This window comes from Scatophagus argus, chromosome 14, assembly GCF_020382885.2.
Source record: "Scatophagus argus isolate fScaArg1 chromosome 14, fScaArg1.pri, whole genome shotgun sequence".
In the NCBI taxonomy this organism is placed as follows: domain Eukaryota; kingdom Metazoa; phylum Chordata; class Actinopteri; family Scatophagidae; genus Scatophagus; species Scatophagus argus.
Genome location: NC_058506.1, coordinates 241,954 through 262,209, shown reverse-complemented (window position 1 = coordinate 262,209; position 20,256 = coordinate 241,954). Strand labels below are relative to the sequence as shown.

General features: G+C 40.0%; 1 protein-coding gene across 7 annotated transcripts in view; it reads right to left on the bottom strand.

Moving 5' to 3' along the window:
* Positions 1 to 2,910: 2,910 nt before the first annotated feature.
* The window catches only part of amot (angiomotin), a 57,055-nt gene continuing 39,709 nt past the window's right edge, over positions 2,911 to 20,256 (bottom strand). For all 7 annotated transcript variants that reach the window (XM_046410097.1, XM_046410095.1, XM_046410100.1 and 4 more), the window contains 8 exons: positions 18,737 to 18,829; positions 17,337 to 17,482; positions 13,078 to 13,227; positions 12,341 to 12,537; positions 9,239 to 9,367; positions 8,144 to 8,382; positions 7,758 to 8,012; positions 2,911 to 5,312 (listed from right to left, as the gene is read on the bottom strand). In XM_046410097.1, coding sequence (XP_046266053.1) covers positions 5,179 to 5,312; positions 7,758 to 8,012; positions 8,144 to 8,382; positions 9,239 to 9,367; positions 12,341 to 12,537; positions 13,078 to 13,227; positions 17,337 to 17,482; positions 18,737 to 18,829 — 1,343 coding nt within the window. In that variant the 3' untranslated portion in view covers positions 2,911 to 5,178. The remainder of the gene's footprint in view (positions 5,313 to 7,757; positions 8,013 to 8,143; positions 8,383 to 9,238; positions 9,368 to 12,340; positions 12,538 to 13,077; positions 13,228 to 17,336; positions 17,483 to 18,736; positions 18,830 to 20,256) is intronic.

Here is a 20,256-nt window from a genome sequence, read left to right as displayed (position 1 = left end):
GGAACTAAAATGTGATGGTGACTATAAAATTGTTTCAGTCAAAACCAGACTGATGCATGTTCTGTCCCAGGAAGCAAAGAAATTTGACTCTTACACTTCACACACAAACACACACAAGAAAGGGAAGGGGAAAAAAAACACAATTAGTTTTGGCAGATCAGGTGAAGAAGTGGTCTATAATGGTAATTACAACATATCAGTGCATTCCTAATGAAGTTGTTCTGATTGATGAAACACAGTCTATTGGCATGATCCTACTGACCCTCTCTGTACAACACTGCTGAGCTGAGCACATTAGATTCTTTGGTGAAACGTTTTTGGTTTTCAGTGGACATCTAACTACATTAACCCTGTTAATATGGTGGCCAAGACAGCTCAACACACTTCAACTTAAGAAAACATGCAAACAGATAAACACACAAGCAAATTAAGAAAATATCTTCATCAGTTTTGCACAGCATTTAGGAAACAAGATGCAAATTCAAAAATGTGCTGCAAATACACAATGAGGAAATAAAAAATACAAAAAACTGGATTGGACACGCTTGTTGCTACAGTTTGTGACATGTATCATCTGTTTGTTTATTTTTTGGACTGACATTGTGCTACTGCTCTGCCATACTCAGTATCTGATTGGATTACTACGATATTCTTATCCAGATACTAATCACTGATCCAGCTAACAGAGGCAATGTGTATAAGCCAATCAAAGGAACTTCATCCATATGCTAAAACAATGATGAAGACACAGAGCTACAAACTACTGGGGACTGCCTATGTCATAATTATTATTATTATTATTATTATTATTATTATTATTATTATTTTTATTTGAATTGTTGCCAGTGTCCGTTTTGCACAGCTGGTATTGCACTTAAAAGACTGATCCATCCATTTCCTTCACTGCTTTATCTGTCTGGGTCATGGAGGGCTGGAGCCTGTCCCAGTTGACCACAGGTGAGAGGTGGGGTGCACCCTGGACTGGTAGGCAGTCAATTGCAGGGCTGACACACAAAGGCAGACAATCACAAAGGCACGCATTCACACCTAGGGGTAATGTAGAGTAGCTAATAAACCTAACATGCATGCTTTTGGGATTGTGGGAGGAAGCCTGAGTACCCGGAGAAAACCCACGCAGGCACAGGGAGAACATGCTACCACCACATGGAAGGGCCCAGACCACGAATCAAACTGTATCCCTCTTGCTGTAAGGCAAAAGTGCTAACTGTTTGCCACTGTTTTATATTTATCCCAGATAATAAATAAATAAAAAAATTATTTCACTTTGATTTGACAAAAAACTAAAGTGATTTCCACATATGCTTCATGGGACAGTGTCAGAACTGAATGCAGTTCTCGTGTATACAGTTTGAATGTATTTATCGAATTTAAAATTTAAGAGCTTTACAATGTACAGTTGTTACATTAGAAATAAACACATTAAGAGTGCATTGAGTGGTAAATGTATTTACTTATTAATTTACATAATCAGCAATTTTCTGCCTGGATTCCTATCTTTCCTAATGTATAGCAACAGCATTGCCTTTACTGTAATAATGTTTATGATATCCTTCATAGCTCTCCATTATATAGTGCATTCGGAAAGTATTAACACTGCTTCACTTTTTGCATATTTTGATATGTTACAGTCTCATTTTTTTTCATAAATTCATTTTTCCCTCAAAATTCTACGCAAAGTACCCCATAATGACAAATTTTTTTGTAAATTTATTAAAAATAAAAAACAAAAATATAATTTATACATAAGTATTCACATCCTGTGATCAATACTTTGTTGAAGCCCCTTTGACAACAATTACAGCCTCAAGTCTTTTTGAGTATGATCCTATAAATTTTGGCACACTTATAGGACTTATAGGACACACAAGTCTGGCCTCTGGCTGGGCCACTCAAGGACATTCACAGAGTTGTCCCGAAGCCATTTCTTTGTGATGTTGACTGTATGCTTAGGGTTGTTGTCCTGTTGGAAGATAAACCTTCACCCCAGTCTGAGGTCCAGTGCACTCTGGAGCAGGTTGTCAGCAAGGATGTCTCTGTGCATTGCTGCAGTCATCTTTCCCTCGACCCTTACTAGTCTCCCAGTTCCTGCTGCTGCAAAACATCCCCACAGCATGATGCTACCACCCCCATGCTTCACAGTAAGAATGGTATTGGCCAGGTGATGAGCAATGCCTGGTTTCCTCCAGACATGACGCTTGTCATTCATGCCAAAGAGTTCAATCTTTGTTTCATCAGACCAGAGAATTTTGTTTCTGGTGGTCTGAGAGTCTTTCAGGTGCCTTTAGTCGGGCTTTCATATGCATTTTACTAAGGAGTGGCTTCCGTCTGGCCACTCTGCCATACAGGCCTGATTGGTGGAGTGCTGCAGAAATGGTTGTCCTTCTTTAAGGTTCTCTCCTCTCCACAGAGCAACACTGGAGCTCTGTCAGAGTGACCATTAGGTTGTTGGTCACCTTCCTGACTAAGGCCCTTCTACCCCGATCACTCAATTTAGTTGGGCGGCCAACTCTAGGAAGAGTCCTGGTGGTTCCAAACTTCTTCCACTTACGGATTATGGAGGCCACTGTGCTCTTTGGGACCTTTAATGGGGCAGAAATCTTTCTGTACCCTTCCCCAGATCTGTGCCTCGACACAATCCTGTCTTTGAGGTCTACAGACAATTTCTTTGACTTCATGGCTTGGTTTGTGCTCTAACATGCACTGTCAACTGTGAGGGCTTATATGGACAGGTATGTGCCTTGTAGTGGAAACAGGATGCACCTGAGCTCAATTTTGAGTGTCATGGCAAAAGTTGTGAATACTTATGTACGTGTTACATTTTTTGTTTTTCATTTTTAACAAATTTGCAAAAAAATTCAAGCAAATTTGTTTCACTTTGTCATTATAAGGTATTTTGTGTACAATTGCGAAGGAAAGAATTAATTTAATCCATTTTTAATCCATTCCAAAAAGTGAAGCGGTGTAAATACTTTCCGGATGCCCTCTAACATCCTGTTCCTCTTGACTGAAGTAGATTGCACATGATTAATCCATTTTGTGTGGAAGAAGAGTCAAAGAATGCACCAAATACCCCTGATGTGGGTAGCAGAGAGTTCACAAAGGCAGCTGATAACTACTGTTGTGGTACTCATTACTTCCGACAGGGGTTTCAGGATTTGTCAAGCTAGCTCACACAAAGAACAATTTTTTTTATATATCTCTATTCGCATGTCTTTTCTCATGTGACATTGAGCTTTCAGGAAAAGCAATATTTAACAACATAAATAAAAAATTGCCAAGGCTCAGCTATGACTTTGTGGCTTGATTTGATTGTGGAATTTTTTTTTTGTATTGCTGCAACAGCATGGAACAAGTTGAACCAGCAACACCTTTCACAATCATTCACTAAATCACTAAATGACTGAATGATACAATTCTGTTAATGTATGAAATTTTAAATGACTGGAGACTGAAGAGTTTCTGTTAAGAGTCTCTAACTATTATCACTTACTTTTACAAATTTTGAAGTCAGCACAATCAACTCATTCCACTTCATCTGATTTTAAGACGTGATGATTATTTAGGATACACCTTTTCCTCAGTTTACACAAGGATTCTGTTTACCTGGATGAGTACCAATTCTTTCTGTTAAAAGTCAGATATGTTTAGATTCTTCCTTGGCAATCCAATGGTAGTGAAGCCATGCAAATTTGTCCTGGCCCAGATTATACTTAATAGGGCAAATTTAGTCAGTTTAGTTGCATAAATTTCATATTTACATCAAACCCTTTCAAGCTGCTATTATTTCAGTCAGTAAGGTAGTATCGACAAATACCTTTCATGGCTTGTAAAACAAGTGCCGGAAAACATAAATATTCAAAACAAGGTATATGTCAATTTTGTTAGAACAATATTAGAAGATAAACCCCCTATATGTGGCTCTTCATGACCTTTAGGGCATACTGATCCCAACCAATGGGAACATGCAGGCACCGAACAGAGCTGTCACACTGTCTCCTCTTTTGTCACCGACAGCTGAGTGATGCAGTCGTCACCATGTTCCCAGATGCAAAAGAATGCCTCTCATGGCACACACATAGGCACTAGTAACTTGGATCAAGTGCACAGGTCAAGATATTTTATAAAGAACTTGTGAAGACTGTACTTGCTTACTTACCCATGCAACACTTTGAATTTGTGTGGTCAAGGTTTACAAAGACAAGAAAATGAACACTGAGAGCAAATAGGTATTCAAATTAGAGAATCTGCCTGTCTGAAGTCAGCATGTCACAAAGGTCACCAGCGCCTAAACTGCACTGTACCCATATAATGGCTGTGCCATTACCAGACAGGGACTACTAATGATGCTCTGCAAATCCTTCCACAGCACACATTTACACAGGTAACTACCATATATGTGCCATGTCTAGCTACTGTAAAGCTACTGTAAAAAAAAATACACATAAATACAATACCTAATGTCAGATGTCAAATGTCTAATGTCAAAGAAATAATATAAAAAAGCATTGCAAAAAATGCAACAAAAATGTAGCCAATACATTGGATCAAAACTGATAACCACCTTAGAACACTGTATAAAGAATTGAGCTGACACATGTCAATCACATGTTCAGGTAACAAGCTGCTTTTTTCATCATGAATCACCTGCTTGCATGTTGGAAAGAAAACATACGCTACATGTAAATGCTCCCAAATGTGCTGAAATGACGTTGGTTAGTAATGTGATCACTCTTAGTCTGTGTACAGTAACAGCCAACTTCATCTTGAAGCACAAGTTGTCAAAGTTAAGTATATCACCATCATTGTGAATGAGCACTTGTCAAATTCATTGTCCAAAGTTGCTTCATAAAAATGAGACTATAAAGATTTTTAACTTCTAGTCACCATTTCATATTATGATAAGCATTTATGAAAATGACAAAAGCTGAGATGAAACAGAAAGGGGCATCACACTTGTGTTTGCTTCTGATTTTTTGGCTTTTCCAGGGTTTTGCTAAGATGATGATGAAAAGTAAAGGAATGAAGGAAATGTATGAAGACTCCAGTCATGCACATGTGGGTCAAGTCAAACATAGCTGCAGGTTTGGATGATAACTAGGAATGATTTGCATGTCTCTCACTGTGTTTGTCTTATGGTTTTTTGGGGGAGTAATGCGGTCAGATGAGGATCTCCACCATGTCGTTGTCCACTTCCTGTTGGGACAACGGGGCTATAGGAGAGACCAGTTGCTGTGGGTGGGACTGGACAGGGAGCCTCCGCTCCAGGGTACTGCTGTGAAACATGGGCACATCTACATAGAGAAGATAAAGAATGTGGAAAAATGATCAGTAAAATTGATTGATTGATGATCCAGTCAGTAAATTTCTAACCCATATGTGTTATACACCAATATACAATAATCACTCTCTATTTTTTGTATGACATTTTTTTTGTAAGTATTTGTAAAAAGTTCATCATCTGCACCTGTAATGTACTTTTCACAAGTACAAATATTAGATTGTGTCCATAGTCATACTTCTGATGAAGAAAAATCCTCTTTGGATAGCTGACTAGTTGTAGCCGACTAACTATTTATATAGCACCTTTTAAGAACCTAGTTCCAAAGGTGCTTAACAACCAGTTAAAAACAAAACTTCCAATCAGGCACAACAGAAGAGCAAATAAAGTAATATAGAAAATTAATCAAAAATAAGTGTAAGAGCTTACAATAAAAGGACAGTTAAAAGACAATAAAAAGACAATTTCATGTAACAACCTGTTCATGAAAGTGGGTTTTATGAAGTGATTTAAAAGGGCTCGCTGATCTTGTGAGCCTCATCTCTTCAGGCAGGTCGTTTCAAAGTTAAGGAGCTCTGATAGCATTTAGGAACAACTTAAAGGATCACCTGAGCATCTCAGGCTGCAACTAGCTCACAGAGGTCAACAACTTTGTTATGTACGACGGGGCCAGACCCAGACATGTTTTAAAAGTGATCAGTGAGATCTTAAAATCAATTTTAAAATGGACAGGCGGCCAGTGAAATTATGCAAGGATAGGAGTGATGTGATGTCTGTTAAAACCAGTGAGAAGCCTAACTTGTATGTTGTGCTCAACTTTGAGGCTGTAGTTTTCTATTAGTTTTATTATAAATAATAAAGATACCAACTTCTTGTCAACCCTTATGAATTTGAATGAACAACTTCCTGTTAGCCACACACACTTAGGATTTAAGTGCCGCTCACTTCCAGTTTAATCCCCATCCATTTGAAGAATGGACAGATATTATTTAGTTATTTGAACAAATACAGATACAAATAATAGTGTTCTCGCCCTTCCCTATTATTTATGCTCTACATAGGACCAAAAACATTAATACAATCGAAGCAAAAAATTAATGTCCATGTGATTTACATTCTTTTGTAATCACACAATGCACTGAAAAAAACTTCAATATTAATCCCTCCTCCTGCCCTCTTTCTTCCTCCCTTTGCTGATGTAATATGTGTAAGGGACTGCTTTTCTCTGCTCCCCCTTTGTTTATCTTGTTTCTAACAATGTGGTATTAGTTGAGTAACTGTGCTGCCCTTATGTATTTCAAAGACAGTAACAGTGGACATGTCACCTATTTTAAAATCACTGCATTGGTTGCTATCAGTTATAAGAACTTATTTTAAGATTTTATTGCTAGGTAATCAGTTAATAGCTTGGCATCAACTTATCTCTCAAACATGCTTTATAGTATGTATGTTTTATTTATATCTTTTGCTGCATTAGTTTTATTAATGGTTATAGATACAGAGCACTAAATGTCACATGTTATTAAGAGTATACTACTCTATAATCCTTGTTTTTTTCCTATTAATACACTGGCACGTTTTTTAAGAGTGTAATGCAATTGTCTGTCTTGAATAAACCAAAAAAGATAATGGTGTAATTTTGTTTTTTATAGCTATCAAAGAACAGTAAAGCTTTCAGTCATGAGGATAATTTCATAATTGTGCATTTATATTTCAGATAAAGATTTTGTTTCTCCAATTTTTCCTGAAGTTTTGAACTGTCTTAAGAATTGTCTTTAGTGTTCTGAAACTCTGTTAAGCAATAACAGATTAAATATTATGGCTTATTTTACCAGGCACTTACAGTCATAAACGCAAGAGAAAAAAACAAACCTATCGTATAATATATGAATGTAATTATTCAATTTATAATTGCACATAAGCCAAACAGATTTCTTTCTTCCACACATACACAAACGGACACACACATGACTGGACCCACTGTCTTTCATTCTCACAACATAATGTTATGGACATTAACTTTTCGATGATGATGCAGAGTTTGTATAGCTAACACACAAACAATGTTTGCTGGTTATGAAATATTTATTGTTGAAAAACTAGCAATCAACAATAACTCTAATTTGGAGCTCAGCTGACCAGTTAGTTAACAATGCTAGTTAGCAGTGAAGTTACCTGGTTAGTTCTGTAACTTTTTGGAAAAAAATCTCTCATCTATGCTACACTGATGTGTGGAAAGCGGTATCAGCTTCCTTGATCTCTTTGGTCCTTAGCCAAGCAAAAGGTAAGTGTTTTATACAATCTTTCACTAAATATTTTTGGTCTGACAAAATAAGACATCTGAAGACCTGGACTATATTTGGAGAATGTAGGTTAATAAACATAAGTAAAACATAGATCCTTACACATCAACCGAACCGGCTCATTCTGACATGTCTAACAGACAGTGTGAACTGACCTGCTAAGCGGTCAGGAATATAAATGGGGCTGGGGCTGGACAGGCGTGCGGGCAGTGTCATGCTCTGCAAGGCTGGAGTGCTGGGCTTGCTTGTGTCCTGACTTGGGGCCTTCTCGGTCTGTGTGTAACTGTCCCTGCTGCCTGTCTTAGAGTGACCTGCAGCCATCGGGGTGGAAGGAAGCACCGGAGAGGGGGATGATGAGATTGACTCGGCCCTAAGAGGCTCTGTACGAAACTCAGGACCAAGTAGAAGCCCTGGAGGAACATGAGATGAGAACAATTGTGACTCAAAAACACTATATACCCAGTTCTAACCTACAATGTCAGCTGCTGTTCTAAAAAGTGTCACATGTGCTCAACACTCTGTAAGGACCGCTGATTCGTACCCAGGCTTCCTTTCCAGCTGGTGTCCTTGCGTTCTTCAGTGATGGGCGAGCTGCTGAGTCCCAGGCTGTGAGAAAGCAGTCCTGAACCACCAGAGCCAGTGTTGGAGATGGACATCAGGGACTTGGAGGGTCTCATAGCAGACGGTACGTCTGACTTGACTGGCTCCTTCCTGGATCTTTGATGAAGCACCTTGATCATAGCATCCTTCTCTATAATCTGAGCATGAAGATTCTTTATCCTGGATTAGGCAGAACAAGAGGGAGGACCAAAATGACACCCTGTTGCCCGGTAATTCTGGTCCACTTCATATTCAAGCTTGTTTTTTTACAAATCAAGACCAGTAAACAGTAATCAGCTTCATGAATTGATGGCTAACTCATTTAATGAATAGTTTTAGTGGTATCATCCTGCATTATCGGAAGCCTTATCAGATGGAGAAATCATAGTCTTGAGACAAGAGATTTTGCAACACATCAGAGTGCTTCATGTGTTAATCTCCTCTGGTGTCACAAAAAGCTCACCAAGAAATAATTGATTATATGACTGCAACTAGACTGCATCTGTTATAAACAAGACAGGTAGAGCCAGGATGAACCTTTTAATGAAAAACTGCTAAAACACACAACCCGAACCACTCATTTAACTCCTATTCCCTCACTGTTTATCAGAAGAAATCAATGTACTCATTTCCATGGTTACTAAAGGATTTGCTTATAGACCAAATCACTGTAATAACTGGCGACTGAACTTTCTGTTGTCATTTTCAGCCATAATGTAGCATTGAAAGTCATGTAGATAAACATGGTGGTCCAACCTATCTGACGTTTCTGCTGTCCTTATTTTATGGACTGCTAATGTCCTTGATAAACCACCTCTACCCAACAGTGATGTCTCACCAATACTTGGACTAACTGCTAGCTTTGGGTAAACATAAACTACCATTTTTTAAGGCCCAACAGATAATATCTCCAGCCAAACACTGATTAACTGAGTGTTGTTATTAGGTGGAAACATCAAACATGTATATCAGATGAATGAGATGTATGCAACGTGAACTGTGTCTGGGAGGCTGTTTGCAGGAGGAGAGTGCTTACCTGCTCTCCATATCCAGACAGCGCCGGTTGGCCATGAGGATCTCCTCTTCTTCCTTCTGGATTCGAGCCTCCACTGATGTGTCATAGCTGCTACTAGGAGAATGGCTTATAGCTGCTGCAGATGTATCCCTGCAAAACAGGGCAGATCTTCCAATAGCTTACAACAGTGTTAAAATTATCCAAAAACCACACTAAACTCCTGAATGCTTGTCTCATCCTGGGATAGATGTTCACATTTGGCCATTACAGTACACACAAAATATGTAAAATACTACTCCTAGTACTACTACTACTACTATTATTACTACTTGTCATGCCTGGGTTTTTGTTATGCTTTGTCTTTTGATTTCTGTCCATGTGTCATGTTCCATGTGTGTCTTGTGCTTCCATGTATTACGTTCAACGTTTTTGTCATGTCCTGTTTTATTTTGAAAGTGTCTCTTCCCCTGTGTGCCCTGTTTTCATGTAGCTTTGCTTTGGTTTTCCTGATTGCTTTCCCCCTTCTGATGTGTGTCACCTGTGTCTCGTTGTGATGTCTATTTAGTCCTTGTCTTCCCAGTCACCTTTGTCCGAGCTTTGAATGTTCTTATGTGTAATGCCAGGAGACTAAGCCTTGACTAACCATGCCATGCCATGCCAGGAGATTTTTCCCACAGTTTGTCTTAGATTCGGAGTCACACTGTATGTGTATTTTTTCAGTTAGGTTTTGTTATCATTAAATAAAGACTTTTACTCGGACCTCTGCCTGCCTGCCTGCTCCTTGGACTCTGCATCGGGGTTCAGCTCTTTGTTGCGTCAGCGACGCCGACCCATCCTTGACAGAACGCACTGACCCAACATGAAACCCGTAGAGTCTCCTAATGCGGGCACCGGACTGGCGGCCCGGCCTCCCGATTTGGTGCAACTCTGGGAGGAGCAGATGCGCCGCAACCAACTGTTCCAGGTCTGGGTCCACCAGCACCCCAAGCTACGCCAGGGCCCCATGCTTCAGCTGATAGATCGCAGCCCACTGTTCCAGGTCTGGGTCCACCAGCACCCCAAGCTACGCCAGGGCCCCATGCTTCAGCTGATGGATCGCAGCCCACTGTTCCAGGTCTGGGTCTGCCTGCCTTCACGCCTCGTCTCACCAGGTCTCCTCGTCAGGTCTCCAAGTCGCCACGTCTCGTCGCCAGATCTTCACGTCTCGTCAGGTCACCACGTCTTGCCGCCAAGTCTCCACGTCTTGTCGCCAGATCTTCACGTCTCGTCAGGTCACCACGTCTTGCCGCCAAGTCTCCACGTCTTGCCGCCAAGTCTCCACGTCTCGTCAGGTCTCCACGTCAGGTCACCACGTCTTGCCGCCAAGTCTCCACGTCTCGTCAGGTCACCAAATCTCGCCAAGTCTGCACGTCTCGTCAGGTCTCCACGTCAGGTCGCCAAGTCTCCATGTCTCGTCAGGTCTCCACGTCAGGTCGCCAAGTCTCCACGTCTCGTCAGGTCTCCACGTCAGGTCACCGGATCTTCACGTCTCGTCAGATCTCCACGTCAGGTCCTCAGGTCTCCAAGTCAGGTCATCGGGTCTCCAGGTTTCGTCGTCAGGTCTTCACGCCTCGTCAGGTCACCACAGTGGCGGCTCATGGATTGTCCCTTGGTTCTGACCCAGCACTCAGGCAGACCGCCTGAGGCCTCATGTTGGGTCCTGGCCCGACATTTGGGCAGACCCCCTGACTTATCGAGCCCCACCTGGGTGTTGAACTGGGGCCGGCCGCCTGAGACTTCAGGTCGGGCCAATGCCTGAATGGCTGACTCTCAGACTTTGTTTTTCTTGTTTCATGCCCTTTGGTTTTTCCTCCTTCCTGGTCTCTCTCCCCCTGTCCGGCCTGGTTTTGAACTGCTCTTTGTGTTTAGGAACATCTGGGATCTGTTCCTTAAGGGGGGGGTTCTGTCATGCCTGGGTTTTTGTTATGCTTTGTCTTTTGATTTCTGTCCATGTGTCATGTTCCATGTGTGTCTTGTGCTTCCATGTAATGTTCAAGGTTTTTGGTCATGTCCTGTTTTATTTTGAAAGTGTCTCTTCCCCTGTGTGCCCTGTTTTCATGTAGCTTTGCTTTGTTTTCCTGATTGCTTTCTCCCTCCTGATGTGTGTCACCTGTGTCTCGTTGTGATGTCTATTTAGTCCTTGTCTTCCCAGTCACCTTTGTCCGAGTGTTGAATGTTCTTATGTGTAATGCCAGGAGCTTTTTGCCTTGACTAACCTTGTCATGCCATGCCATGCCAGGAGATTTTTCCCACAGTTTGTCTTAGATTCAGAGTCACAGTAAGTGTGTGTTTTTTCAGTTAGGTTTTGTTATCATTAAATAAAGACTTTTACTCGGACCTCTGCCTGCCTGCCTGCTCCTTGGACTCTGCATCGGGGTTCAACTCTTTTTTGCGTCAGCGACGCCGTCCATTCCTGACAGAACTTTTCCTGACACTACTACTACTAATAATGATAATAATAATAACAATAATAATAATTATTATTATTATTACTATTATTATAAGAAGAAGTAGCAGAAAAAGAACAAGTTACCCAAAGACAGTTTCTGTCATTTTAGGTTGTTCTTATCATGCTAATGTGTGTTCAAGTGCTCATTTCTCTGATAAGTTTGGTTTAATTTAGTTATGTGATGTTATAAAAAGTGTGTCAAATGTCATGATTGACAACTAATACCCGCTTGTGATTAGTTCAGGTTGGGGTATGAGCAGGAACTTCATCCAGCTGTTCCACCACTCTATCACTACTGCATAATGGCTGGTATCTGGGATTTTTTTTTGGCTTCACTTTTGTACAGTGAGTGGAAGTGAAGACACATCATCCATCTTAATATATATCAGTGGTCAATAACCTGAGCTTATAATCACAGTTGCAGTCTGGAATGTGACCATGGAATTTAATCTGAGACTACAAAAGTTCCTTTAGAAACTGTCTATGATTGTAATGAATCCTCAGAAACCAGAACAAGAACCTAGGGCAAGTGGTTTGTGCTAATGCCACAATTCATCTTATGAACATTTGAGAGACATCAGTGTCTGAAATAATGGCTCAGAGAATGAACGTCAATAAGTCTTATGCACATATACCTTTGAGTGGCAACTGAGGCAGCAGCGTCCAGGGCAAACTGTCTCATCACGCTTTCCTCCAAGTACTTCTGCTCCCACTTGGTCATGTCGGCCTCCAGAGCCAGGATCCGCTCCTCCTTCTCTCTCAGATGCTCCATGAGTGCTGTGGCATTGTATTCTGATGGAACAGTACCACTGCCCTGAGAGCCTCCTTGACGCTGGGAAGGACAGAAAAGACAAGAACAAGGGAGCCAGATCATACACGGAGTTATCATCGTTGATGTCTTTTGCTGATTCACCCACAGTTAAGTACATGTATATTGGGACAAGTATAGGTTTTTTGGCATTTAGCCTCTGTACACGACCACACTAAATTTGAAATGAATTCCTCAAGATGAGCAAATTCAGGCCATACCTGGCCATGAAACTGCTTGTCAGCCATTTGTCCAATCATTTATGAGCCACCAAAAATTGGAGTGGATGTATAGGCATGGTTGTAGTTCCTAAACTTTTGTCAAACCCCTTGAATTAAACCTGAAAGTTTTTACTTTGCTCACATCTTGATTTTTTCGTTTCAAATTGAACCTGTACAGAGGTGTACAGAGGCCAAACCCCAAAAAGCTTGTCCTAATATATATGTACCTAACTGCATATTACCTTCAAAATATATTAATTTTAGCAATTGTATGTTCTAAAAATAATCTGTTAATATTAAATAATAAAAATCATTGTATAACATTTTTTTATTAGTGCTTTACCTGCTGCATGCGTAACGACTCCAGCTCTCTCTCCAGTCTTGTGCGCAGTCGATGCTCAAGTTGTTCTCTCTTCTCACAGGCAGCCTGGAGTTGAGCCAGAGCCTGCTGCATCCTCTCTACTTTCTCTACGTAAACCTGCTTCTTTTTCAGCTGCGTATAACACACACACACACACAGCAATACTTACATCTTAACTCTGCTGTGCTAATTCACATAGGACCATGCTATCTGTGAGGTTATTTGATGCCTCATGACAACAAATTTGCTGCCAAAAAGCTACGAATACTCCAGGACTGAGAAACCTCAAGATCTACCTTAGTCACTTATGGGCATTCTTTCTTTCTTTCTTTCTTTCTTTCTGTTATCTCACAGAGCTCAGAGCTCTCTTTTTCCCTTGCCTTTCCCCTGATTCCTTGCCTTTTAATGAGCATTCAGGAGGGGGTCTTTGCAGTTATTCTGGTGGCTCCAGACAAGAATACAGCTGCTGTCGGGGAAACCATGGAAACTTCTGTGCCATATTTTCCCAGCTGGACAGTTGGATCCTTCACTTTCCACTGACATTCCAGTGTGGGTTTGGCCCCTAAAATTTGCTTCCTGAAACAATTCAGGAAGCAAATTTTCAGGAAGCAAGGAAAGTTTGCTTCCTGAAACAATTCAAAATGCAAGAGCTCTGTCTTCCCTACACAAAAATATCTCTCTTCATTTTTCTCCCATCTTAATTTTGTCTTCCCAAGGAAGAGAAGAAGGAAGAGCTGTTAGGATTACTCTCTTGCATTGTGTTGCTCATTGTTTTGTGTTTCTCTTTTTTTCCTTTTTCCTGGTCTCCCAGTGGCTCATTGGTGTGTCTGTGAGCCTGTCCAACCGGAGTGAAGCAGGGTGGAGCAGGCAGATTACCCACACACCTGTTTCTCATCGTCAGCCAAATCTCCTCCGCTACTAAAGGCTGACTCTCCCGTCTGCCCTTGTCAGATTATGCCGTCTCATGAAGAGGTACACAGTTAGGCTTGCTGCATCATCCCGTGTATTTATATGTTCACTGGAATCAGTGTCTGTTTTCAGGTTCACCTGCCTGCTTAATTTCTGGTGCAGGACTTTTGGTTTGTCTCTGGAAAAGGATTTTCTGTTTGGATTTCTGGACTGTGTTTGTTTAATTGTTTTTTTTTATTTCCTGTTGCCTGGACTTATGTTGTTTCTAGTTGGACTCTGGAAGAGTATTGTTTGTTTTTTGAGATCTGAAATTAGCAAAGATGTTGTTTAACTTTTTTCTGTCTTTGTTCACTGCTTATTTGCAGTCCTCTTTAGCTCTAAAACCAACAAGCATGTCAAAACAGTGTCAACAGTGATGGACCAGCTTCATCTTTTTGAGCACCAGTATCAGTAGGTTTTTATTTGCTTTATTTCATATATATTTTTATTGGGTAGTGTTGCTGCTCTGATCAAACAGATTGGAAACAAACCTTTTCAGTTGGTCAAATGATTTTGGAAGAGAAAACATAGCTGAACATTAAAACACAAACATCCATCAGTTCATCCACTTTCTGGTTTTCTGTACAATCAGGAATTATGATTCAGTCGCTTACATCCACAAATAAAATGGAGATAAACTGTTGGGTTGTTCATGTGTTTCAGAACTGATGGTGAAATTGTACATAAACTGAAATTAATTTATGTTAAGAGATATGTAGTGTAGTAATGGATATCAGTGCATCACTGCTCTGCATTTTCTTTAATCTCTGCCACAGAGGTCTTTTTTGGGTTGTTCATCTGTTTGTCTGGGACAAAGAAGAATCCGTAAAGCAGTGAGAGAATAGATAATTAGATAGTTGATTTCTTTTAATTAGTGGGCCAATAGCACTAGAATGGGGCTTGTATTAAGCCCCATTCTAGTGCATTGTTCCACTATTACTATTGCTCATACTTCTTCTTCTTCTTATTTTTATTATTTTCCTTCTTCCGGACAGATTTTCGGCACGTGTCCAATGGACACCCAGTGTATATTAATAAGATACACACACGACAAAAGGTATATATGTCCACACGCACACACACACACACACACACAGATTTGCAAAATATCAGCCTCTCTCTCTCTCTCTCTCTCTCTCTCTCTCTCTCTCTCTCTCTCTGCTCTGTGACGCTCCCTGGCTAAAAGGGAAGGGAGGGGCTGGGGCATGGAGGGGGCCTGTTTCCATGGTAACGTGCACAGCTGCTCATATAGTCAGCACACAAAATGGCTGCTCCCACTACTAATACATGGAGCCCAATGGACACCCAGTGTATATTAATAAGATACACACACAACAACATGCATATATGACCACACAGAGACACGCACACACACACACACTGATTTTCAAAATATAAACCTCTTTCAAATTACAGGAAATGGCTGTTAAAGAGATTTTCAAAATAAAAGCTTCAAACATGTTTTGAGATCTACCAAGGAATGTTTCCAGCCAGGCAGGCAGGGTCCCGGCAGCAGAGCCCCGGCGAGCGCCATTGGCCCACTCAAAATTTCTTGTGAAGAAATTTTAAGGCAGGATATTTAGAAGTGGTTTGGATATTAAGAGGGTCTGCAAAATATGCCATCAGTTGGTGCCAACAAAGACAAGAAACGCAATAAAGGTTTTCCGGAAATCAACTAAAAATTTACTGTCTGACTGCCTTCTTCCACTTGCATAAAATTGCAAAAGTCAGGCTTACAGTATGCTGTCTCAAAAAAATGCAGAAAAATTAGTCCATGCATTTCCAGGCTGGATTATTACAACAATAAATAAAATGGAATTGAACTAAATGAAGGAACACTCGGTTTGAATATGAAATACTAAATAGAATATGAAATTACTAAATTATACTGGTTAGTGTAATAAGGTTTTTTATATGCAAATTTAAATTTCATTCATGCACAAATTGCTTTGTGTTCCTGATTACAAGCTGCCATGTTCATTATTTAAGTTCAGGCTACACACTTGATAATTGTAGATCGGAACATGATTATAAAATGTTTTCCGGTTTTCACAAATGTATGTTAAGTATGTGAAATATTTCAAGATTTACATAATAAATGCACAGCTGAGGTGGTGATGTTTCATTTATGTACAATGTTTTGACATAATTCTGAATAATTCTTGTCTATTGGCCTTGTCTGCTCTCTGAGTGCCATTCTAGTTCATGTTTTCTTTTGACTGACCATGTTTTTTGACTGTTCAACTGGAGCAAAAATGTCGACAGCACATGAATGAGTATATGCAATCTGGACCAGTATCATTTAGTGTGTTCAATGCATTATTGCAGGCATTATTATGTGAAAGGACCATGCCGGATGGTTTCAGGTCGCGTCATGCTCTGTCCTGTCAGCTAGTTTTGTGTATATCTTTAGTTTTGTTAAATAAAACTGCAAAAACGAGATTCAAGTTCTTTTGGATCCTGAAACAACAACACAGAGCAGGGTCAAGTATTTAAATACTTAAAAATCTGAAAAGAAGAAACAAATGTGTAAAATTGTCCATACAGCAATTTGTATGTTATGCATATGTATATTCTATTTTTGCTTTCGAAGGTGCATGAAGTTAGCTCAACATGTTTCCCCTGTTTCCTTTCAGCAGTCCACATCCTACCTAATCTTTTATTAATTTTATTAATTTTATGACTTGACAGACTTATCAATTTTATTATACTACTACAGAAATATTGCCATCAGGGGTTAAGGTGCCAACTGTGAACCACAGTGTCAGTTTGAGTCTTGCCTGAATGCCTGTGTTGCATGTCATTCCCCATCTCTCTTCACATTTTCTGTCATTTTTCTATTGTCCAAAATCTCAAACAAAAGCATAAAAGGGAAAGAAAATGTGTTTTTAAAATTTCTGGTTAAAAATGTCACTACTCCAATCTTGCACTCCACAGCTCTTCAACATTTTAAAGATTTGGTTTGCTTTCATTTGCAAAGTAGTATTATCTATGCTTTTATTTCATGTGGCTTAGATTACTACAATACTTTATGTTCTTGTACGAGCCAGCAGATGCTCTCTAACAGTCACAGAGCAGCAGTTTCGAGCTTTATCACTTATTGATGATGTTGTGATGTAATCACAATAGTGCTAGTTGGGAGCATTGCTGCATATCAGCTAATGTCTTAGGATTTTTACATGTTGTATAAGCACTATGTGAGGGGATGAGGATTTTCTGGCTTTGATAAACATGGCAACAAGTCATAAACCCAAATCCACCAAACAGGATTACATAACAGGAATAGGAGTTACCTCCTCTTCCAGCTTGACCACTTTGGCCTGGGCGTTGTTGAGCGCCTGGTCTCTTATCTCAATGTGTCTCCTCTGGTCTTCTGTGGTAGAGCGCAATGCATTCAACTCCATCTCCAGCTTTTCCTTCTCACGCAGCGTCTCTTTGTCTGAAAAAACACATGACCACATGTACAAACAAAAACAAAGTCCTTTCTTATTTTCTGAAAAGGTTATTCATGATATACCCTCACAGGCAACTTTTGCTAGTAGTCTTGCTAGTACAGGGTTGGACCTTGTTGTGCCTTGACAACTGCCTTAATTCGTTGTGTCATAGATTCAACAAGGTGCTGAAAACATTTCTCAGAAATTTTGGTCCATATTGACGTGATAGCATCACACAGTTACTGCAGATTTTTCAGCTGCACATCTGTAATGTAAATCTCCCATTCCACCATATCTCAAAGGTGTTGAGATCTGGTGACTGCAGAGGTCATTTGAGTACAGTGACCTCACTGTCATATTCATGAAACCAGTTTGAGATGATTTGAGCTTTGTGACATTCAACAAGGTGTTTAGTCATAATCTGATTTAAATCTGTTACGAATCAGTACAGCTACTACCATTATTGTTACTACTATTGTTATCAAAATCACCATAATACCTTCTGTATACTTCATTATCATTATCATTACCTACATTTCCGAAACTTTTGGTATTATTACTGCTGCTATGCATCTCTGCTTGTGTGCTCCTTCTCTCACACCCCACCCCCTCTCCCTTGCTCTCTCTCTCTCTTGCTCTCCTGCTCTCTCTTGCTCTCTCTCTCTCTCTTTATCTCCCTCTCTCTCTCCCTCTCTCTTAACCCAACCGGTCAAGGCAGATGGCCGCCCATCTTGAGCCGGGGTCTGCTCCGAGGTTTCTGCCTTCTAAAAGGCAGTTTTTCCTCGCCACTGTCGCCAAGTGCTTCCTCAAGGGGGAATGTTGGGCTCTCTCTATTTACAATTTAATTAAAGAGTTTGATCTAGACCTGCTCAAATTGGAAAGTGTCATGAGATAACTTTTGTTGTGAATTGGCACTATATAAATAAACTGAATTGAATTGACATAATGTGTTTTCAGGTGGTTTTCACCAGGTCTGCATGCCTAAATGCACTGAGTTGTTGACATGTGACTGACTGATAAGACATATGTGTTAACAAAGAGTTGAACAGGTGCACCTAATTAAGTGGAGGATGAGTATATATTAACATGCATGGATCAATTTGAGAAGTACCTAATTTGAGAACAACCTGATGTTTTGTATTACTTCAGACATTTCCAGTCAAATAGACAATAAACCAGTGGAATGCCAGGAATGGCATGTTTACTGTCCCAGGCTCTGTGTCTATGTGTGTATGTGTGCATGTGTGTGTGGTACGCACTCTGTGCAAGCAATTGGGAGATGGTTTTGCGGTTGTCCTCTGAGCCGTCACATTCTTTAGCAGCAAGCTGCTTGTTGGCCGTCTCCATGCGCTCTTCAAAAAAATACACAGCACACAGGCTCAAAGTCAAGACAACCACACCAAGAACTAAGGATCTGTCAACTCTCCAGAACTGACAGCTGATACAATATGGAGCATTTCTGAATTAAAATGTCTAAAAAGAACTAGACCCTTGTTATATGTGGAGACAAGCTTAAGTTGTGAAAGTTGCTTAAGTTGGGGCAGCTAGACTTCATGGAGTCAGTGGTTTAGATACGTGGATGAAAGTACCTTATAAGCACCTAGGTTATAATTAAATCCCATGAGGTAGAAGCCTTCGCTGAATACAGACATACCTCCCAATCAGTCAATCAGAACTGAAGACGTCTTTTAGATGAATGGTGAAATGTCTTTGCTTTTAAATTTAAGTCCAGTTGCCCCAGCTTAAGCTCTTCTATGCAAGATGAACTTGAGAAGAATCTACACAAACACCCTTGTTATATATTTTGTTGAGTTGTGTGCATAATGTATTTTAAATGTTTCCAATCATGTTTAAACTGAAAGAAATTCATAATTTATTTATGAAGAAGATGCATTTCATTTTATTGGTTGTTGCTAGAATTTGCTGGAGAGAGTCTGTGAACACTGCCTGCCTGAACAACATGAGATAAATTTTCATCTGCACTGGTGGGTGTTTAACACCCCCATGATCCACCAGATACTTAGATCCTTTGTTTTTATTACAGTGGCAAAACTATATAACCAAGTTAACCAAGTTTGTTCCAGACTAATGGTTAAAAAAACTGCTTTTGCTTTAGCACAAAATCCTGTCACCTTCAACAGGTGATGATATCAGGTGATAACCTGTGACAAAACGTACTGGAAAAACTGAGAATTTATTTCAGAAGTGTATTGTTCTGTCATGCAATGTCGCACCAGTCTAAATAGAGGAAAATAAGAATAGCCACAGATTTCTTTTCTGCACTCTAGCCAGGCTGACAGAGCACTACCTTGTGTTCCTATAACCCTCAGTAATAACAGTCTTTTTTATGACAAAAATGTACTTTTAAGAGTCAAGATTTGTTGACTGCTGCCCTCAATTGGAACCTTAGAAACAGCTGGAAAACTGGATATTTATCTAGACCGCTTTTCTTCCATGGACCTACCTCAATTAACTTAATCCAAACAATCAACATGTCTCTTAAACCCCATCCCAATTAGACTGTTTAAAGAAGTTTTACCCTTAGTAGCAGTCCGATCAGTCTTTCTCTATTAACAGGACATGTATCACAGTCCATCAAAATAGCTGTAAAACTAAATTAAACCTAATCATAAAAAAGCCTACTCCTGATCCACAGATTTTAGTTATCTACAGACTTATATGTAACCTTCCGTTTTTCTCAAAGATCATCAAGAGAGCAGTGAGTCAAGTGACTTTCTACATAACAATAGTTTATTTGAGAATTTCAGTCATCATAGGA